The 24,695-nt window shown below is 33.1% G+C and overlaps 1 protein-coding gene across 7 annotated transcripts in view; it reads left to right on the top strand.

The window, feature by feature from the left end:
• DMD (dystrophin) overlaps positions 1-24,695 on the top strand; it is a 2,282,785-nt gene that overhangs the window by 1,630,477 nt on the left and 627,613 nt on the right. For all 7 annotated transcript variants that reach the window (XM_074220296.1, XM_074220284.1, XM_074220285.1 and 4 more), the window contains one exon: positions 33-150. In XM_074220296.1, coding sequence (XP_074076397.1) covers positions 33-150 — 118 coding nt within the window. The remainder of the gene's footprint in view (positions 1-32; positions 151-24,695) is intronic.

Genomic DNA, 24,695 nt, shown 5'->3' on the forward strand with positions numbered 1-24,695 from the left:
CTACTTTTAATTTTATACATTTGTTGAACTAGGCAACTCTACAGGATTTGGAGCAGCGGCGTCCCCAATTGGAAGAACTGATTACCGCGGCACAGAATTTGAAAAACAAGACGGGCAACCAAGAGGCCAGAACAATCATTACTGATCGCAGTAAGTGTTATTTTTTGCTGCCTGTGAAACGCAGGGCAAGATGCTTGGAAAGTTATAATCATAATGATGATGGTATTGAGTCTGTTTTTATTTTTTTTCTTTCAAGAATCTGAAAATTTTCAGCCTGGAAAACATGATAAATAAAATTATTTAATAGATTAATTATTATAGCTATTTAATTAGATATTAGAGTTACCTAATTCTAATTTTCATGCATTCTAATTAATCTAACTAGACTACTAGCATCTCCACTCTTTGGTGATTCTTTTCTGCTAAGACTAAGGGTTTCATACCTTCTGTACTTTCCAAGGTTTTATACTCCTTTGCCCTATTCTTCCATTGTTCCTTCTAGAATGCTCCTCTTGACCTTTTCCCATACCTATATTATTGCTAACAAATCTGCTTCATACTACTCTTCTTCTTCTCTTATTCTTTCTATCTTCAGTGTTCATAGAAACCTAGATTTCCCCAGAAGACATGCCACCCCTTCCCACCTTCTACAATATTGACTGTTTTTGTTTTTTCTTCTTTTGCTCCATGAAATTCTATGTGAGTAGAAAAATTAATAATACAGCTAGTATTTAAGTAGTACTTAAAGGTTTTCAAAGCCCCATGTATATAAGACTTTCTCAGATTATATAATGCTTTTCTCTATGTTTGGGTTAATCCTCTTATATTCTATCATCTTAAGGCTTTCATAAAATTGGTAGGATAGAGACACCAAAAATATCAAACAGATAATGCTTCTCTCTCTCTTCTCTGATTCTAAAAAGTTGTCACATCATGAACTCTGTCTATATCACCAGAAGATTGGCTTTAGATCATGGTGTTGCCAATTATTAAAGATTTATAGATTGAAGACAGAAGATTTAAGGCCACTAAAAAGCAAGGGAATTTGCATGCTCCCTTTGGAATTTTAAAATTTCTCAGGATTTTATTAAACATAACAAAGTAAACAGATTAAAGACTTATTCTCCCGAAGGGTCAACAAGCACTTTATGACAGGGAGAATATCAAAATGCTAGGCATGGTTGCTTGGTAGACAGAGACTGTGTCAGAGAGGGAGATAAGGAAAGACAGTAAGAGAGCTGATTGGGCCAGAGAGAGAGGAGTGGCCAGGTCAGTAGCCTTGGAAGGAAAGAGAGATTCAGACATACTGTAAGGTAGAAAATAGAAGTAAGAAGAGACAAGAAGAGGTGGTGCTTCCTTCCTGTTAAATACCCTTCTGTGGTAGGTTGGGCAAGGGGTGATGCTTGGAGAGTGGTCTTACACCGTGGGCCAGGTATCTTCCAATGGCTAACTATATACTGGTCCTTCTAGGCCAAAAGTGCATGATCTCTAAATTCAAGATGACATTTCCAGTCACTCCAATGTCATATCGGTCCTTCCTGTCCCAAGGTTAAGTGGAAGGGAAAATTGGGGACAAGATACAAACAACAATCAAGTGGAGCCAGGATACAATCAATAGTTTACATCTCAGGAGCAAACAACCCTCCACAATTAACAAGATTTTAATAGTATTAAAGCTACATTCATTTTTCTCTCTGCATCAGTGGGGTGGTATTGTCTTAAAATCATACAAAACACCCAGAGAAAGTGGCAGAGATAGAATCATCTTAATGCAACACATACCCTAAGGCACCTTTCAAGAAACTGCTATTACAGAGTAGATATACAGTGCTATGCCTCCATCCAAAGTGTTAGGGGAAACCTATGAGACAATCTTTCTCTTCTCTCAAAATGTAGAGACTTACCCATGGATTGAGGCACCTTCCAAAATTAAATGAGAGGAGAAAGTTTTCCCAAAGTAACATGTTTCAGTATACCAGTGTTGAAACTCTGCTCCTCCTTTGATCAAAATCTCCAACAATACTTTTCACTCCATCTGCCCTCTAGGACCAGGAAGGCATGGGAAAAAAAAGTCCCTGTCCTCAAGGAACATCTATCCCAATTGGAGAGGCAGTATGCAAATAGCTATGTATATACAAGACACATACAGAGTTAGATGAAAGCTGATTGCATCAGGAAGGTCCTAGCAGATAGGGAGGACTAGAGAGACATTGTGTAGGAATTCAGATTTGACCTGCTTCTTGAAGGAAGCAGAGTAATAAAGAAGTGAAGGTGGAGCACAAGAAATTCCAGGCATCGGAACAGCCAATGCAAAGGTGAGGAAAAATAAATCATAATATCATGATTGAGGAATTGCAAGTAGGCTGTGATCTCAATCATACAGTACATGGAAGACAGTCAGCTTTATGAAGACTAGAAAGGAAGATGGAGCCGGGTTATAAAGATTTTTAAATGCCAAATGGAGGATATTATATTTGATCTAGGAGAAAATAAGCCAATGCTGGATATCACTGAGTTAGGAAATGTATAGTAGCACATGGTTGGACCTAAGATTTAGAAAAATCTACTCAGCAGTTGAATGAAGGATGAATAGGAGTTCAGAGGAACTTGAAGCAAGAAAACCTAGAAGCTAGGATTTTGTGACTTCCCAGGAGAATAATGATGACAGCCTGCACTAGAGTGGTGACTCTGTAAATGAGAGAGAAAGGAGCTTGTGAAGATAGAATGACATAATTTGATAATGATGGTTTCTGAAGGGTGAATGAAGATTTGAAGAAGACACTAGCATTGTAAGTAAGGGTGACAGAGAACACAGCAATTTTCTTAAAAGTAAATGAGAAATTCAGAGGAAATGTAACTAAGCTATATCTGATCCTCTGCATAAATTCTGAGAGGCTGTTTCCCGGTGAACTGTCTTCAAATTCTAACCCCTTCATGTCCTTAATCCCAGAGCTCTCTACCATTACCCTCTTTCTTATCTTTAGTTCTACTGGTTCCTTCCTCTCTGCTTATAAATATGACCAGATTTTTTCCTAGCTTCTAAAATCTTGCACTTGAATTTTCCATCAGATTATGGACCTGTATTACTTCTCTTCCCTTTCACTGTTATGCTCCCAGAAATAATACTCTGAATTTTTTACCTCTATTTCCTTATCATTCAGTCATTTAAGTCATGATCCCATCTGCGTGTTTTCTTGAGGAACACCTTAGAGTTTGCCATTTCCTTCTCCAGTTTATTTGACAAATAAGGAAACTGAGGCAAGCAGGATATTGTGACTTGCCCAGGATCACACAGCTTGTAAGTATCTGAGGTTGAATTTGAACTCAGTCTTCCTGATTCCAGATCTGGACCTCTGCCCAACACATCACCAAGCTATCCCTTCAAATTCCTTACTACCCACTTCTCAGTCCTTTGCCATTCGACTTCCTGTGCCATCATTTTATTGACTCTTTTCCCAAAAGTCAAAAGAGGCAAATCTAATGGCCTTTTCTTATTCTCAGCTGCTTTAATATATCTACTGCTTTCAATGCAGTTTGCCACTCTCTTGGATACTCCCCTCCTTTGAATCTCTCTTGGCTTTTATTCTGCCTCTCTGATAATTTTTTCCCATATTTTGTACTTTTTCAATTTTTGTTCCCTAAGCAAAGAATGTCTACCATGCCTTAAGTCTTCTCTAAAGAAAAATTTCCCCTGTATTATCTCATCTAATTTCCAAGTTGTTACCCCTTGATTCCTAAATTCAAATATTTTGCCCCAACCTCTCACTTGACTTCTATTTCTGTATATCCAGCTTTGAATGTCTCACAATGACCTCAGAATTAGCGCATTAAAAATGGAATTCAACATCTTTTTCTCCAAGACAACCCTCCTCCCATATCCCTTATTTTTCTTGATATCGTTATCCTTTCAACTCATCTTGACAACTGATTTTTTTTTCTCCTTTTTCTTCTTAACATTCTATATTCAGTCATTTGCAAACTTCTTTTGATTCTCCCCAGTACCACTTTTTTCCTAGTTATCCTCAATCTATGCTTGCATCACAGGAACCTTCTTTTATTATTCTTTTCATCACTCAACTGAATTTTTATAATCTTCTCCAAGTTGGTATTCTTGCCTCCAGTCACTGCCCCTTCATGTCCACTCCTTAAACAGTGCAAAATAATTTTCCTAAAGAACCGAGATGGTAATATCACTCCCCCATTTTTTAAAAAAGAAACAAAACATATACTTACATATATATATATATATATATATATATATATATATATACATACACATACAGACATATATATACACAAACCCCTTTTATTGACTCCTTTGTGAGCTAGGCTAGAATCTCTAACCTGCCTTTTCAACATTACTGCATGCCTTTCCCTTTTGTCTGCTGTGTTCTAACCAAATGAACAACTAGATTTTTTCAGGACTCAATATTCTATCAGTTGGCTCCATGTATTTGCATAAGCCATGCCCCCTTGCCTAAAATACACTTTTCCCTCAACTATTTCATCTTTTTTCTTTTCCTCCAAGATACAGATTGGATGTTATCTCCAACTAAGAATCTGCTCTCGAACCTAAAGAATGTTATCTGGGAATCTCTTTTGCCTTATTATTCCTGACCTTTAATTATATTTATTTGGCTCCTTAAGAGGCACAAATCTATTTTGTTTTTAACCTTTGTAAACATAGCACCTATCACAGTATTTTGTACATCTCAGGCAATTAAGGTTTAGTGAATCAAATTAATTTGATATCTAATTTAACTTGTTATTTTTTTAATGAGACAATGGGACTTACCCAAGGTCACACAGCTGGTAAGTATCAAGAGTCTGAGACCAGATTTGGCCTCAGATCCTCCTAACTCCTAGTATGCATGCCACATAGCTGCCCCTAATTTAATTTGAAATGCAAGCTCTATACTTTCTACCACTTTCCTGAAGCAGCTATACTTTAGAAAGATCCTAGTCAAATGAATAATGCTTTTCCTGTTAAAATCTTTATCTATCTCATATATATACATATGTGTGTATAGCTATATACATCTCTCTCTCTCTCTCTCTATATATATATATATATATAGATAGATAGATAGATAGATAGATAGATAGGTTTGTTTCTCACTAACTATATAAGAATGATGTTTGTCCTTCATTCTTGAAGAAGACCATGAGATCAGAGAGTATCACCTCTAACAACATATAATCTATCTACAAATATTTAAGAGGGACATCAATGTTTAAAGGATTTCCCAGTTTGTGTGTGTGTGTGTGTGTGTGTGTATACATCTATCTATCTATCTATCTATCTATCTATCTATCTATCTATAATATCCCTTTATAAATGACACTAGGGCATAATACTAATACTGACCTTCTAGCTAAACACTGGACTTTTATTCTATATAGACCTTTTTCTAGAGCATTATTTGACAGAGGATAAACTACCATCTGACAAATAAGGAACAACATCATTAGAGTATTATTCTACTGTATTTCAAATAAGGATGTGTTTCAAATCCTTGTTTAATTCCAAAGTAGTCATTTAGGATATAATATAATCTCTGATTAGTCATCTTTCTTTTTCTTTTCCAATTTTGTTCTGGAATTTACTGATTAAAATACTTGCTGATTTAAAAAGGTGTTAAGAAAGAACTAGTTTAGCTCTCTCTCCTCATTTGTTTCTGATTTGGGAAAAGACATTGGCAGATGAGAACTGATTCTAGCTTAGAATTATTTATAGATCACATGGATCATCCAAGCTAGAATTTTGGGATTAGACAAAATGAATCTCCAAAAGATTTTTTTCAATTCTATTTATCATAGGGGTACCATAATTAGTGATTAAACTATTGTTCTCTAAACATAAATTAGAGTCTTTTGGAAACATTATTAACTCATTCTGCTTCCATCAAGGGAACTTTGAGGTATCTAAAATAAAAAGAGGAAATTACTTCCACATGGAGAGATAAGTTCTGGGAAAACACTTAAAAGGTAGAGATAGTCAATGACATTCTAATGAGAGAGAGATAATAAAGGTAAAAGGCATAAAGTCAAAGTCAATGGAAAGGGTTAGTGGTCCTGATGGTGTAGCAACAAAGCAGATGGTAACGCATCTGCTTTAATGTCATTTTCATTGACAACATATGATAGTTAAGTTGAACCATTTAACAGTGCTAAGGATTTTGATGACAAGAACTTTCTTTTTTCATCTTTAGTAGCATTAGTTGCTGGTAATGTAGAGGATTCAGAACCTACAGAAATAGTTGCCAGATACTTTCACCCAGTGGTTTCTTTCTTAGGATGTGGGTTTGGGGGATGACCTGAAAGCAGGACCAATTTTGTGTGGGATTACTAGGACTATTAGAGCTTTGGGACTTACCCTCTTATCAGTGGTAACTGGCCACCAGTTGTATTCATGTTGGTGAAGAACCTAAGCTACTTTTTCACAGTGATTGCTCACTTTATTATGGATAGCTGCAGCTCAAAATAGAACTGGGGATCATCAGTATTCCCAGACTCTTGAGGTCAGGGCCTTGGGTCCTCTTAGTCAGAGTCTGAGAGGAGATGGTGGTTGAGGTGATGGCAATAATTTTACACTTCTGATACATTATGCCTCCTAAATTAGCTTAGTTGCTTTGTGGGTGATAGTTAGGTTTTCCACAGTGGTTGCTTCCTTGATGAAGGTTGTAGGAGCTGTACTGGGAAAAAATCCTATGATCTTAAAGGGTAGCTCATTGGATAGAATGCTGATCCTGGCTTTGGGAAGACCTGAGTTCAAAGCCTTAGACCTTCAAAAGTCTCAGACATTTATTAGCTTTATGATTCTGCAAATCCTTTAACCTCTGAAAGCCTCAGTTCCCTTAATTGTAAAATGAGAATAATAATAGCACCTTTCTCCCAAGGTTATTGTGAGAAAAAATTGGGACGACATTTTTAAAGCATTAACACAGTGCTTAGAACATATTAAGTGGTTAACAAATGCTTCTTCCTTCCTTTTTTCCTTGATTTTTATATACATTACATATACATATGTGTGTGTGTGTGTTCTTTCTGATAAAGAAAACTTTTTATTCTTCCCTAATTGATTCCCTTATTTTCAAGTGTAGTAATTCTAAATTTTCTCACATCTTTTCAAGTCTTTCACTTTTTCTTGCACACTTCTCAGCTAAGGTGCCTTTTGCTTTACTAAGAAACTTGAAACTATTCATTCTGTTTTCTCTTCTCCCTCTCTTTTAATCCCTTTTTTTATCCTCTACATCTTCTTCCTTTCTCCCAATTTCTTAGAAAGACCCTCCTTAGGAAGGCCAAACCCTCTACATTTGTCTTTGACCTCCTTCAATTTGTTTTTTCCCAGAAAATCATATCTGTCATTTTCCCTACCTCATCTTTTATCTCTCTTTACATACTAGTTCACTTCTTTTCAAATATTCCCTATATATATATATATATGCACATATATTCACATAGACACACACATATACATATACATACACATACATATACATATGCATATACATATACACCCATCTTTGTGTGTATGTGTGTGTGTAAATACCCACATGTTTATGGCCTTGGGGGGGGGGAATGTCTGCAACTCCAATTTCTCCTTGGACTTAAGTGCTGTAGCACCAGTTTCTTATTAGACACTTAAAACTGATCATCAAGTGTGTTCTTGAAGAGGGTCAGAGCTGATAAGCTCCTCACCAACAAAACAAACTTTAATACACACATTCGATTGCATATTACTAAGTTTTTTCTTATGAGAAAAGAATTTTCTTAGGGTATAAAGAGAATCCATGTATACTTTGTTTTAATTCCTAAATTTGATGTTTGCACCTAATAATTTTGTGAAGTATGTAGGAAACAAAGTAATTAAGAAAGGACCAAAGTTACTCAACTGCTTTACACCTGAAAGAGATCTGGAATAATTACTGTACTTATATTCAAACTTAATATAAAAATAATATAGAATACTTCTAAATGGTCAAGAAAACATTTAATAAACACTAAATGTCAGAATGTATACTTAAGTACTATGTGTCCTGATACCATGCTAGATTCAAAGATAAAAACAACCACTGTCCTCAAGGCACTTACATCCTACCACAGTGATCCGTCCAACAGTTTTGAGAATCATAACATGGGATTCTCTATCACTGAATTTAAAGGTCTTCTCTGTTTCTCTTTTGATTCACTTCCTAGGGGGAAATGCCTAAAAAACAATTAGACACATTTAACAAACTTTGCAAAAAGTACTCAAAATTAAGATAATCTTTTTTTGTTTGAGAGGTAGTTTATTAAAATAAGAAAGAAAATGAAGTTTGGAGACAGAAAAATCTTATTTTAAATCCATGTTACTTACTATCTGTTTAACATTGGATAAATAAACCTCTTTGAGTCTGTGTCAGTTCCTCTGTAATATTGAATGGATTGGACTTGATGACCTTTAATTAGCTATACATCCCCATGTTTTACTTTTAAATTTAAATTTTTATAGTTGGCTAAGCAATTGAACAAAGATATATGCTCTTTTTAGGGAGGAAGGCTCTTATATGGTTAAACAGACTCCTTCAGTATATCAATGATTCACTTACTGGAATGGAAGGTCATGTCTATAAAGAGCATGGCACAGAAAAAAAAATCTGTCAATACATTTCCTTGCTTCCCATCTTAATGATCAATAAAAAGCACTATATAACTGGAATAGATGATTCTTAATTCCATCTTTTAAATTAGTGAAGTCAGATGCAAATAAAAACAGGGCACAATAATTTAAAAAAACCAAAGATTAATATTAACCCTGTTCTATTGTATTTTTATTCATCTTGTTAAATATTTCCTAATTACATTTTAATCCAGTTCAAGCTGCTCTTGAATGTATTGTGGGTCACAGCATGTGCCACCTCTGTTTTACATAAAATAATTTTAAAAGTGTCTACTTCCTGCTTTTGTGTTTGCATTAGCATTTCTTAACTAATTTCTAAACCACAATGGCCTGAAATAGTGACTGAGCTTCCAAAGATGGCTAGTTCCTAATGAGTTGCAAAATGACTAAGAGATTAAATTAACCATCCCACTTGTAAGTAATCTACGTATCTTGTCTAACAAAATATCTAAAATATGGGATTTTTAAAACACAAATTTGAATATAGTGCATAGAAATCTCACATTTTATTTCACAAATAAAATTTTATTTTGAGTACTTCTTTTCACAAAAGAAAATAATAGCTTTTCATTGTAAAGCCTCCATCAATCTCTAAATATTTTCCATTTTACTCTGCAAAGTTTTTTTGCATAAAGCATTGTTTTTTTTATCATACTTCACACAGTGTAAAGAAAAATTGAGTGACCTGAGTGAATTTGCATTTTGCTTCTAATACCTACTGATTTGAATTGTTCTGCTTCCTTATTCCTATACCTTTTAACATTGCCTTTATGAATGCATCTGGCTTAATAGAAAGATTCTAATCCAAATCATCCCCCAAAATCATTTTCTTGTAAGCCAATGTCTATTTGTGATATGTCATTCGCTTATTAAGAACCAAGCTCGAATACTAGCTGGGAAATGTGATTGGGCCCATTAAGAATAGTACTAAGACTTTTATGACAAGACATGTTTATCTAAACAATGTCATTTGCAGTCCTTTGGCACTGCAGTATATCTCTCTATTTGAAATCTTTAAAATGGGAAGGAAATTCAATACTCATAAAATTCCAATAGTGTTTTAAATAGAATTTTCTTTGTATAGATTTAGTCTTCCCCTTGAAAGAGGCAGAAATAAAGTAGTAACTCATAAAACCGAATCCCCTTATTTGAAGGTTTTCCCCTGTTTCATTATCTCTATGAAATTGCCAGAAATGAAATATTTAGGAAGGACTCAGATAAAGTAAAACTTGTTTAATATGTATAGAATCTTATATTAAAATATTTTTTCCTCCCAGGTAAATCATGGTTTATAACTTTGTACATCTGGGAAAATCTATACATAGTAATTAAATTCTATCTAGAGGAAATCGGGTAAAGAAATCCCTGTGTATTTAGAATACCCTTGGTAAAAATTTCAGCGCGAGTAGTTGGCTTCCTGTGAAAATGCTTACTTTTTTGGTGGACTTCCATGATTTTCATTGTCTTGTCCAGGTTGTTTATTTGAATATAGCCTGGTTGAAATAAGCTTGGTTAGTTAGAGAGTGAACTGCTTTTCAAGTGATGTCAAATGATAAGTATTGAGTTCTCTACAGTGTTTTTTTTTTTGAATCACAACACTATGTTCCCTCTGCCTAACCAGTTATTGAGTTTGCTTCAGAAATCTTAATCACTTTTCAACTCCTACCTCAAGGAAATTGTAGTATTGGACTAAAGAGCTATAAACCTAGAAACAGTCAAGGTACAAAAAGGCCAAGATCATGTCTTTGAATCACCTCTATTTCACAATTAACTAAAATGAAGAGGCCTTTTCTGACATTTTGTCTTGGAATTCTTAACTGAATCCAGTACATTCTACCCTATACTCTTTAAGCACTTATTTTTGCAAAATATTATTCTGGGTGCTGGACATAAAAAGCCCTATATTTCAACTGATGCTCTTTTTCACTCTCTGTCTCTGTTTTTCTCTCTGTCTTTCTGTCCTTCTGTCTCTCTCTGTCTCTCTGTCTCTGTATGTCTGTATCTCTCTCTTTTCTGTCTGTTTCTCTCTCTATCTCTCTGCCTCTCTGCCTTTCTCTCCCTCTCATTATAGTCTTAGGGAGCTCTGTAGAAAATTAAATGCTAAAACAGGTGGTTGGTGGGGGAAAGACAGGCACAAAGGAGTTCATCAATAGGTCATGCATAAAATGTGAAATAATTTTTATCTGAGAACTTATCTTTTGAGATCAATTTCAAGGTTTCACTAATCTAGAAATCAGTTTTATACTCCCAAACTCATTTCTGTTTTAAATCTTATAATTCCTTAAATATTCACTCATATATTGAATGCCAGTTATGTGCTGAGAGCATTTTGCTGCCCTAAATGCTAGGAGAGAGATGCTAAGTTTAGATAAGACTGTCAGTTCCTGCCTATAAGAAGCTTACAGCTGCCTTGCTGTGTTGCAAACCTATAGACTAGAGTTCAAGTATTTAAGAAATTATGGATAGTAGGAGAAAGATTAAAATTCCTATGCTTAATTAAATTTGATTCCACAAATATTTTCTATATACCTATGTAATCTGTAAGGTGCTTTAAAAGAAGCAAAGATGGGTAAGACAGTTCCCATCTTGACTGTAAAATTTTGAGGAAAAAATAATGAATTAACAAAAAAGCACTGCTCAGTAGAATAAATTTGGTACAGAACGTGTTTGAAATCAGAAACTCATTACAATTTTATGTGAACTGTGAACCAAAAATAAGTTTACTAGTTATAACAGACAAAGAATTTTACTAACTTACTGATCACAAGTGAGCCACTTAATCTGAATATCAGTTTCCTTGTCTTTGATACATAGATAATATTGTATGCCCAATATATTTCACAGGTTGCAAGAAAACCACTCTATGAAGGTTATATAGCACTATATAAAATGTGAATTAGTAATATTATTATTCCCAACAATATATCATTTATTGTGGTAAACCTGATTCTTTTATTTTTAAAAAACTTTTTAGTTTAGAATTATTTAAACATATTCAATATTATTTGAAAGGAAAAAGTGGAATTTTAAATACTTCAAGGGAAAAAAAATCCCCATTTATCACTTAAAACCTGGATGTATGGAGTTGTAATAGTGATTGGATATAATTGGGATTATTCAACCATTTCTATTTGCTTGTCACCCTAGTACTTTAGATTTATTACCATATGAGTTTTCTGATATTCCTCCGCTCTGAGAGGAAATATTAAAGGATCTCCAATTCTTTTAATCTTTTCGTTAGCTCTGATCTTCCAGGCAGAGATAGCTATTCTGTGAAAATATCTTGATGTTATATAGATTTATCTCTATTGCTCTCTTCTTTGGAGATATTTTCCCCCTCAGTTTCCTCCTCCCAACTATATTCCCAATAACTTTATGACCAAATACACACACATACACACACATACTATTTTATTAAGACAAAGTAAACATTTAGAACAAAAAAGTTAAAATGACTTTCCTGTGCCAAGAGAAAAAAGACTTCAGGTTCCCCAGAAAACACTCAAGAAGAAAAGGAGATTTAAAATTATTGTCTTAGATTCAATATTTGGATTTGGGGAAAGAGTGAGCATGATTCAGTATCTCAGCTGACCTAATATATTTCCTGTGAATGGACTGAACAGACTTACTCTTATAAACTTATCTCTTTAAAAGTGGTTGCCTACGGGCGGCTAGGTGGCATAATGGATAAAGCACGGGCCTTGGAGTCAGGAGTACCTGGGTTCAAATCTGGTCTCAGACACTTAATAATTATCTAGCTGTGTGGCCTTGGGCAAGCCACTTAACCCTGTTTGCCTTGAAAAAAACATAAAAAAAGTGGTTGCCTCTGCCTCTACTTCCATTTTCCCAACACTACAAAGAGCTACTTTCTATTCTCTAGCTCTCCCCATCTTCTACTCATTCCCTTAGAAGCTCATTAAGTAATTGAGCTTCAGGTTGCCCCGAAGCATGACCTATCATTCTTTAGCCTTCTTTTCCGATTCATTTAAAGAAATAATTAATTCATATATCACAAAGACATTACTTACGTTTCCTTTAATGCCTTATTTTTGGCCCCTTTTCTCTGGTTAGGTTCTGGATTTTCCATGACCATATTTTACAAGGAGAAAATATTTTCCTTATATCTTATTTTAAATCTGAAAATGTATATTAACTCATAGTTTTAAAGTAACTCCAGATTATTGTTTTCTTCTCTCAAATATAAATAATTATATACATATATGTATAACTAGTCCTTTCACGCTGAAATTTAAAATATCACTGTTTTTAACAATTTAATACAAGATCTTTTTGTAATGAGAATATTCCAAATAGTTTCCATCACATCTCTTGCCTACTAAAGAAATCTTTCCTTATTTTAGGAGTAGATTCAAATATATATACATATATATATGTATATATGCATATATATATATATATATATATATATATATATATATATATATATATATGTAGTCCCTAAGGAATCTTTTACATGAAGTTCACCTTTTATCGCTAAAAAAAAGTTTTTGAGATTGATATTTTCCAGGAAGCCAAAGGCAATCCTACTTTCCTACACAGTACATGGACTACACCAGTAGATGCTCTGTAATTATACACTGTAGATACTCTGTGATCATACACTGGATGCCTCTGGCTTTTGCCTTTGCCTTCACTAACAGAATCTATAAAGAAGTTCCCAGTCTAAATATTACGCAGTTTGTATGTTGGTGTTCCTGGTTCTTTTTCTTTTCTACTTCCTCCTTTTTTCTTATTCTTCTCCAATCCAAGTTCTTCCTTTTTTTCTCTTTAAATGTTAAAGAGTTCAGCTTTCAATTGAGATCTTTTCCCTTCTCCTTTGAAAGTCTCATTTACTTGTACCTTCAACTTTCAAGATATAGCATAAAGAATACTGAAGCTGAAGGTAAAAACACAAATTTGAGCTCTATTTTGAACATAGAGCATCCAAGTGCCTATGAGCAAGTACCCTCACTGAAACTCAGTTTCTTCATTCATTATGTAGGGAGTAATCACTACATAAACCCACAGAAAAGTGCTTTTTTTTGCAACTTTAAAATATATAAATATGAATAACTATCATACTAACAATGACTACCAAATCTTTATATGTAGTAAAAATTTCTCTACATTTTTGTTATGTGGTGGATATTTTTATATAGCTATTTCAATTTTATCTAAAACATAATAGATCTAAAATGAAATTCATCTTTTTTTTCCTCTTGCTTTTACAAGCCTTAAGTCAGAGCTTCTTAGCACTATAAAAATTATGAGCCAGCAAGGCAAGTTAAATGGTATAGGGCAGTGGTGTGAAATTCGAATAGGAAGTAGTTACTTGAGGGCTGAATATTGACTTAAAAAAATACAGATTAACATTATCTATGTTGTATGATATTTTTATTCATTAACTATTTCCTGGTTATATTTTAATCTGGTTTAGGTTGCACTCTGGAGGCAATTTTTGTGGCTTCATTTTTTTCCTTTTTTTAATTTTAGAAAAGTTTTATTTATTTTCAGTTTTACAATTTTTGCCCCAATCTTGCTTCCCTCCCTGCACCCCCCACAGAAGGCAGTTTGTAAGTCTTTACATCATTCCCATAGTATGCACGGGTCTGAGTTGAATGTCATGAGAGAGAAATCATATCCTTAAGGAAGAAACATATAGTATGAGATATAGCAGAATTACATAATAAGACAATTTTTTTTAACACCTCTTCCCTAATGGATAGAGTACTAGACCTGGAGTGGGAAAATCCATTTTACACACTAGTATATAGTCTGTACTATGTGACTCTGGGCAAGGCACTTAACTTCTGCCTGCTACAATTCCCTCATCTGTTAAAGTGGATGTACCTATGTCACAGGGTCTTAATGAGGACAAAATGAGGGAATACTTGTAATGTGGTTTGCAAACCCTGAAAACCTTATATAAATGCTAGCTGATTCATCATATTGATTCATCATCATATTGATTCATCATCATCATCATCATTATCAATCTTTTCAGTTTTGTATCCCCCATCATCTAGCATAATTTTCCATATATAGCATATTTTTTTAAAAAGTTGCTTTAGGGGCAGCTAGGTGGTGCGGTGGATAGAGCACTGGCCCTGGAGTCAGGACTACCTGAGTTCAAATTCTGCCTCAGACACTTAATAATTACCTAGCCGTGTGGCCTTGGGCAAACCACTTAACCCCATTGCCTTGAAAATAAAAAAAAGTTGCTTTAAATCTTATTGATTTTACTTATACATCAAAGAAAAGTTTTTCTGCTCCCAGAAGTGGGAATATTAGAAAACTAATGATTCACAAACTTTAAAATTTAGTTGGGTTAATAATTTAATTTGTTGGATTCACTCCCCTGATGCAGATTGCTAGCATTCCATTCCTTACTAGATAATGTTTCTCAGTTGTTAAGGAATATCAAAAGGGTCCCCTGAACTTTTTTTTTTGAGTTGTCATACTTTTTAGAATCACTAGAATCAGAGAATGCAGGAGACCCTGAATGATTCAAGGATGAAACCCATCCTGAGCTGACATAATACATTGTTTGCATCCCAAAGTAGACTACCTGTGTCCTTGGGAGTCAAGATAGGCACCAGATGGTATGTGTTGGCCATAAACTTCTCTAGTCCCTCTTGGCCAGAGCTCTGGAGCTGAGCCTCTCCATGCATTGGCTGCTGTTCAGATGACAAAGGTGCCCCTGAAGACACTTTTAAGGCATTGCTGAACCTGTATTAAGGGCCTTTCCATATTGGTGAGGTTTTACTCTTATTGGAAAGACTTTAAAAGCTCAGGGTCATCACCATGTCATCAGAGGAACATTTTAGTAGAAGAACTTAACTTTAATAAGATAACTGAAATAGGCACCCTCAGAGAAAATAAGGTATAAGTGTTATCCTTATATTTTATTTTCTGTACTTCCATCTGTAAAAATGAGTGTAATCCTAACTTTTATTCCTTGAGTCATTGTGATATTGTGAGAGAGAATATATATGTGTGTGTGTGTGTGTGTGTGTGTGTGTGTGTGTGTGTGTGTGTGTATAATGGTACTTTTAGCTCTTATAAATGAAGTACTATGTAATTTTAAAGGATTATTGTTATTCTATAGATCTAGCTTCTATTTTTAAAAAGATAGTCAAGTCAATGCTTCCCTTAAAATAAGCCTCACTAAACACCTACTCTGATTACAAGTCTTTTCCTTCTTGTTATTTTCAAAAAATATTGAATTTTATTATACAATGTATTCCTTTTGCAAATTTACTAGGCTTATAAATTTCATTAGTGAGTAGGTCCCTTTTCCCTCTAGGTTCTATGGGGGTATACATAATTGTATGGGGTTCCTGAGGGCATATACTACAGGATAGACATAATCATGACTGTCATAATAAATCTCATATATCTATCAATTAGTGTTATTTTTATCAGAAATTATAGCCTTAACATTTTATCTACAAAAATAATATTAACAATACTTGTTTCAATCCAATGATTTGTCTAGAATTATTGATTAATTTTATTCATGGAAACCACCTATTTTAATGAATAATATTAGCATAGTTTTGGGGGGACTTTTTAAAAATTCTAGACAGTCTAAAGACCAAACTACATTTGAGTGAAACTGGTTCACTACCAAAGCTAACTATCACATTATAGTTTACATTATGTGTAAACTGCGCATAATAGCTTAGTGTAAAAATGGTTTGTAATCAAATTATTGCACAAAATGAAAATGAATCCAGGGCAGTAAAGGAAAAAAATACTTAGAAATTACACAATTAAAATATGAATATAAAATATTTTAAACTAGTTAGATTGTTTGTCTCCTCTCAGGAAATCAGACTATTATAAAATTTTAGGATGAGATTGGGGAGACTATTTTTTTCCCACCTATTGATGACCATCAACACAGAAAAATTCAATCAAGGGACACATTAGACAAACAGCAAATTTATAGAAAGCACACCTATGGTAATTTTAATATATAGATCATATATATATATATATATATATATATAGAGAGAGAGAGAGAGAGAGATTATATAATGTGGATTTTCATATTGCATGTATTTATTTATATGCTTAGTATGTGCATTCAAAAAGATGAATGAAATCACATTTATTGTGTTTAATGTGTGCAGAATTGTTCTGCAAATAAATAGAAACATAAAGAAGTGACCTGGCATAGTAGAGAACCATCCTCATCAGGAAGACTTGGATTCAAATCTTGCTTTTGACATAGGCTAACCATTTGACTCTAGAAAAGATACTTAATTTCTTAATACTCTAGGCAACTCTATGAAATTCTAAATTAAAGGGAAAGTGCCAATCAGCATTTAGAAAGGGAGTTTCATGTTCCACTGAAATCACCTAAAATCATGTACAATAATCTATACCTACTCCAAATATAGGCATATATTTACATTTACAGGTAGCATTCTGATTAAGGTGATATATATATATATATATATATTATATATCTCCCTGGCTATCTTTCCTTTTTATTCAATAAAAAGAGAACATAAAATTCCATTAAGCATAAGAATAAAATAAAATAAAAATAAATTAGGAAATAGTCTAGTTCCACTTGATGGGATAACCAAAGTAAAAGAAAGACTAGAGAATGAAGAGGAGAGATAGAGTGAAAGGAACAAATCAAACAGGGCTGTAGAAGGAGAAAAAACACATAAACAGTTTTTAAGGAGTTGGAGCCCCATCTGATGGCTTCTTAGAGAATTAACACTAAATAGTTGCAGGCTTTTTTCTGATTGTTCATAAAGGATATCACTTCTTGCTGCATACTCATGACTTGGAATAAATAGGTCAATATTTCATTAGATATTTGGCCTTGGTAATGTTATATTTCTTTCAAGTGTATGACTCACAACTTATTACCACCTTCTCATTATATGTGACTCTTACAAGAGGTCCATCTGGCTCTCCATAGACCTTCCTCTATCTCTCATCCCTGAGGAGATACCAGTTTAGCATGTGAGCTATCTATATTAATCTAATTGCATAGATAATTCACCTCTTTTCTTTCTAGTACTGCATATATGTAAAATGAAAGCGTTAAATTTATGTCTTCCCAATTCTGAATCTGTAGTGCTCTAATCACTTCTGTAATATCATTTGTATGTCTTTTTATTAATATTTCATCACTGTTAATATGCTGCTGCTTAATTATGTCATATGCATCACCTTTTGTCCTCTGCTTAATCCATAGCCTTGGTTATTCCAGGAAGGTGCTTTTTTATGAATCTCAGCTATATCACACCACCTGGTTGTTCAGTGGCTAGAGCACAGAGCTTGGAGTCAGTAAACCTGAGTTCAGTCTTGCGTCATCATTTACTACCTGTGCCATTCTGAGCAACTCACCTAAATGTTCTCTGCCTCACTTTCCTCATCTGTAAAACAGAGATGATAATAGCATTGACCTCACAGGATCAAATGAGTTATCATTATGTAAAGAATTACACAAATCTAAAAGTGCAACAAAAAAGCTAGCTATTTTTTAAAAAATGAATAGATGGGGTTTATTTCAATGGGGCAGAAACCTTGGGAAACATTAAGATGCAATTAATTTTAAAATTAAATTAAATCCTGTCCCTGGATAGAGATTTCTAAAATTAATAGCAAGGCGCTTTCACACATTTTCTTTAACCATAAGCTGTATATATTTGTTCATTTCCTGGTCATGAGGTTGCCAGTTTTCCTTATCCTTTCCACATATAAACTATATCCTTTCCACAACATTCTTGTTACAATTTTTAAGTTATATTGCTATATTTTGTTTTGAAACATCACTGCATTTCAATAAATATATAACCAAAATTGACAATTATGATAATTGCTAAATATTTTTATAAACATATCACTTCCTGTTTATTGACAGAAAAGGAAGAGTATAGTAACTTATTCATTTGGAATGACCATCATATATTATATTTTAATTTTTTTGTTTTAATTCATTATTTGCGTTATTATAGTCATTGTGTTTATTTTTCTTTATTCCTTAAATGTATGCCAGTTTTTATGAATCTTTTCATTTTTCAGCTTTTTTTTTTCATATTCCTGGTTCCTTACTACATAGCAGTGTTTTGTTACATGAATATACCATGTTTTCTTCAACTGTTCCCTAATTGGTGGGAAACATATTTTTATTCACAGTATTTTATCATTAAAAATAATGTAGCTATGAAAGCTTTATCACTTCAGGAACTATCTATTATATACATCCTTAGTGTTTAAACCCAGTGGTGGATTCATTGAATCAAAGGATATGAACCTCATTTAGGTGGTGAAATAGCATTAGGAGATGGCCAACAAACATGAAGAGCTGAGATGTACCTCTCAGAAAAATCTTGGTTGGATAGTAGTTTTTCTGGAAAAGAGATGAAGTATTACTTCAAGGTATTCTTAAATTTGTTTAGTCAGGGTAAATCATGGACACCTTTTTCATTCTGGGAAAAACTAGATGGACCCCTTTTCAGAATGATATTTTAAAATGCATTAAATAAAATACATATTGGTACAGAAGAAATCTATTGCATTAAAATGTAATTATTATGTCTTTTGAAATAAATTCACAAACCTCTGGAAAAGAATACTGGTTTTAGTGCATTGCAATGTCACTTTGAATTGCTAATGGAATATGAAAACTAAAATAGATGATGAAATCTTAGTCTTCATTAAGAGAGATACCTTGTTCAGGAAAACAATTCTGTTACATTTTGCCCTAGTCAGAACACATCTGTAGAATCTTATTCAGTTCTTGCTACATCTTAAAGAAAACAGTGACAAGCCAGAGAATAGCCAGCATGGTCAAGTGCCTTGAGATCATTACTAACAATTAGTTAGTCAGTCAATAACTATTTATTAAGGGCGGGCTTACTATTTTGCTAGGCACTTTGCTAAATACTGGGGAAACAAAAAAGAAGAAAAAGACAGTCCCTGCCTCCAAGGAGATGAAAATAAGTAAGCAAACAAACATATATAAACAATCTATATACAGCATTGATAATAAACAATTTACAGAGAGAACACTTTAGAACTCAGAGGGGTTTAGGAAGAAAATGGGATTTTGGTTGCCCTTCAGAGGAAGCCAGGAAGGCCAAGTAGACAGTGATCAGTATATCAACAGGAAAAAAACTGAAATATTTAGATTAATGAATAAAAAAATTGTAGGGAACTTGATAACCATCTTAAAAAATTTAGAGCACTATATAAGAAAGATTAGACCTGTTCTATTCAATCCTGTTGGGAATTAGCAATAACAATTTATAAAAAAGGTGAATCTAGGTTCTATGTATGAAGAAAATTCTAAAAATAGGAAAGGACATTCTCAAGAAAAAGTAGTTCATGTATTACTGAAGGTCTTGGCACAAAAATTGAATGACTGCTTGTCAGGTTTGTTATAAAATATTTCTTGCTTAGACATGAATTCTATAAGTTAACTCTGAGAGTCTATGATTCTGAATCTGATCTGCTCTAAGTTATTTAAGGAAAAATTTAGAAGGTGATATAGGGAATGATTTTCTCTCTAATTTTCATGGATATAGAGGTTTGTTTCCTTGTATCTTTCTAGCTACAAAGGAAACAGCAGGGTTGCTTATACATTCAACAGAAAGTAGAACATATCAAATCTTCTATCATATGGTATCTGAAACTAGTGATTCCAAATAGCTCCACAAATCAAGCATGGAAAAATCAGAAATAGCATAAACCTCTAACTGCTGCACCACACCTTACCCAAAGTAAAGTGAAGTTGACTTTCACTGGCCATTGGTTACAGATAAAGTCACCTTCTAGAATAATTTTATCCTGGCTCCACAATAGATACAAATGCTTGGGTAGAGCCCCTTTAGAATTTTACAGGTCTAACAGGGAGAGTTAAAGGATAAAATGGTGGAGATGATGTGTCAAGAAGTATGTCACTCCAATTAATACTATTTTATTCTCCAAGAATTAAGTAGCAAAATTTCCCCTAAAATTCAACACTCAGAGCTGCTAGGTGGTGCAGTAGATAGAGCACCAGCCCTGGAATCAGGAGGACCTGAGTTCAAATCTAACCTCAGACACTTAACAATTACCTAGCTGTGTGGCCTTGGGCAAGCCACTTAACCCCATTGTCCTGTAAAAAAAAATATCAACTCTCATCTAATCCAAGATGATTAATTAGTATATGCCTATTTTACATACAATGATGCTATTAATATTTTTAGAGTTCCTAAATGTTTTTATTCCTCACATTTTTCTTTTTTTACTTTTACTTTTATTTTAATCTGATCCTAAAGAAAACATTTCCATAACACAGGAGAATAGAAAAAAGGAAGAATATCCACAAAACTGTAAATCTATTATGTAGAACTTTCTATTCCATTTATTTTGAGTGACTAAGTCATTTTGACATAAATAACTAAATTAACTACAAAGATCATATGAAGGAAAATGTTATATGGCTCTAGAGAAAGAAATGATTAACAGAAGTATGTGTGGAATAATTTTACACACAAGTACACATATAGAAATATATTAATATATGGTAATATACCCATACACATGTGATATATACATTATATATGTAGATATATGTATGACCTCCCACATTAGCTGTGTCTAAGGTGAGGGAGAAAAAAGTTACAATGATACTATTATTACAGTACTAGATTAAACAAGTTGATTTTCAGTTTATAATCTCATACAAGAAATAGAAATGCAAAATTCTGAAATATGTATTTATATTAAAAGATTTTCTAGATATCATCAGTGGTAAGGATTTTTTTTTGAAGATTTTACAAATGAGAAACAATTCACTTGAGTAATTTTTTAAATTTCTGCCCTGGTTGAAATATCCCCTGACCTCAGTGAGTTTATATTCTTTTGCTCTGAATAGTAAAACTAGAGAGCTAAGTGTAATGAATGAAAACTACTTCTGTGTCCTTGTTCTTGTCCTGTAGAACCAAACCATTCTTGGAGGATGAATAACAATTAAAGATACTAAGGTGTTATTTTAAAGAAGTTTCATATCTCTGAGGCTTTGACCTATATGACCTTGAATAATTGACTTAGACCTCATAGGTTTTATTTTCCTCTTGTATAAAATGGAGAAGTTTTAGTAGATGACTCCTGAAACCTTTCCCAGTTCCAGACTTCATATTTATATATTTGACTGGGCCTCTATCTCCTTGAAAATAATGTTTCTGGGGGGTGGGGTGCCTAGTTTTTCCCTCTTCTTAGTCACAAGGAATGACTCTTTGGAAGAAAGAAGGTGAGATATGTTGGGAAATATAGATCATGTAAAAGGAAAATGCAGCATTAAACTTTATTTTTCAAAACAAGATGCTATGAAACAAAGCTGTAGGTGTTTTCATGAATATTCCCACAAATATATATATATATATGTATAAAATATATATATATATAAATTAATGAGTTATTTTCAGATTTATTTAAGAAATCAGTTCAATTCATAAACATTCTCTATGTTAGGCATTTTTCTAGGTATTGATGATACAAAAGGAAAAATAATGAAGCAGTTTCTGCTTTAATCAAGGAGATTTCATTATGTTGGGAGAGACAAGATATACATATATTTAAAATAAATATGAGTTGTTGGCACCCGAGGGTTGGGGGGGAAGAGGACACTTGTATCTGGGAAGTTCAATTAATTCTTCATGCTGAAGATAGTGCTTGAAATAAATAATGAGTTTTGGAGCCTTAGCCTCACAAATGTATAGATAGAATAATATAAAGTCTTGCCTTATAGTTTGATATATATATATATGAATATCGAAAAACTTTCATGACATGTATTTGGAAAAATAAAATATCAATTAAAAAGGATATTTTAATTTTATTAACATGGTCCAAGAAGACTTATGAGCACATGACATGATGTATATCTGTATTTCAGGAATATTTTATACAGTCAAGTAAAAGAGGGATTTCTGAGACATGAAAGTAAGAGAGAAGTAATAGAAGTCTAGACATTTTAGTGTCTAATTGGCAGTTGGTGGGATGTGGGTAGGGAGGTTCAAAGCAGATGAAAAATTGTGGTGATAGAAGGACTAATTTGTTATAATCAGTGAAGGATAGATAAGTCAAAAATTATGTTTGAGGTTCAAATATTATGAAGTTATAGAGTCAATCACTAGATATACACACATACATATATAGGAATGGTGAGCATCAATAATGAAAAATTAGAAATTCCAACATCAAACAGTATTTACTAGGCGACTATAAGTTCTCGTGACTGCAAAATTAGTCTAAGGAAAGGCAAATTAAAGATTTTAAATTATTTTATATTTGTAATATTATAATATATTAAGATAATAAATACATATATTATTTTTTACTGAATTTACATATTGAAAACTACAGATTGAGCTTTAGTCTGGAAAAAGAATTGAGAATGTTTCAAGTATAATCCACTATTAACTAAATTCAACTGTCTAATTCCACTTAACCAACCTTTGTCCTTTCAAGTTATTTAATAGACCTAAGGATGAAACCTGTGATTTTATTGGTAGAGAGAACTTCTGGATCAGGACTTCCTCTACCAATCCACATCAGCACCTAATCTGCATCTGCAAGTCTCAGAGATTTGCCTAAAGGACTAAGAGGTTTAAGGAATTGCCCAGAGTCCCAGAGTCAGTATGTTTCAGAGTCAAGACTTGAAACCAGGTCTTTCCCGCTCTGTGATTTAGCTCACAGACTGTTCAAAATCAGATAGTAAAGAAAATTTGATCTCATTTGTCAATCCCTGCAACACACTACTGGTTTAGAGTTCCATCTGTTTATTTTTGGTGTATCTCCTTATTTGACAGACCAGATGATGAAATATATTTGTCTTTTCAGTAGTGGAGTGTGGGGGACTGAAAATGGAATATTGTTAGTCAGGTGAAGTATTTTTGTTGCTTGATTTTGTTTAATGGTTCTCTTTGTGGAGGGTATATTGATTGTGGTATTAAAAATTAAGAGACATTGATAAAACATTTCTTAAGAAAATGCTCAGATAACCAAAGTCAGATAAAGTAATATTATGACATGAGACAAAACGAGAATATAAAATTGTCATCTCTGGAAAATGATGTGTGACCAAATAGCCTGTTGTCACTAGGGAATTTAGAGTAAATATGAATGTGTGGCACCCAGCAATAAGTGTTGTGACAGTTAAAAACATTAAATTCATTGACTTTCTACCTCATTAAATAGGTAATGAATTTTGCATATTTCAAGACTTAAACTGTCATACTGGCCATAATTTCTTTTGCATCAGTGAGTACAAAAATATATTAAGGGACTCAGTAGAGCTACTTTATTTTAATAATTCTAATAATATCTTTTGTTTATGTTCAGAGAAAACAAAGTACTGTTTCATTAATTTCAAATCCCTTTTCTAAGTAAACTGCTCTGTCAAGTTACATTTATGCTCAAAACAGACTTACTTATAATATATTTTGATTGAGTGCTTATTAATAATGATTTTATCCTGAAAATGGAAATTAAATTTATAAATGCTGTCATCAAATATAACTTCTATAGCTAGTTTATTAGTTTTAACAAAACTTCATACATTTTAGTTTATTAATGAAATTTAAACATTTGCTTTTCCCCAAAAAATAATTAGATTAATCACTGTTTTGTGAAATAATTTAAAATTTCATTAGTGTCAGAGTAGACTAAAATTAATACACTGGGAATCAGTCCTGTTGATCCCATGAAGATTTATTTTAAAACTATTATTATTATATATTATATAATTAGAGGTCTAACAGGGAGAGTTAAAGGATAAAATGGTGGAGATGATGTGTCATATATATAACACATATATATGTGTTATATATATGTGTGTGTCATATAATATAATTATATAACATGAGCAAAGTTTTTCTTCTGTGCAGATTTCTCTCCTATATACTGCTTAATGTCAGAAGTTATTTTTTAATTTTTTTTTCCATTCCCCTTCTCCCACCTCTCATACATATAACAACCCCAGAGGAATTGCAGATTTAGAAGCGAATGGGAACTT

This window comes from Macrotis lagotis, chromosome 1 (assembly GCF_037893015.1).
Source record: "Macrotis lagotis isolate mMagLag1 chromosome 1, bilby.v1.9.chrom.fasta, whole genome shotgun sequence".
Classification (NCBI taxonomy): Eukaryota; Metazoa; Chordata; class Mammalia; order Peramelemorphia; family Peramelidae; genus Macrotis; species Macrotis lagotis.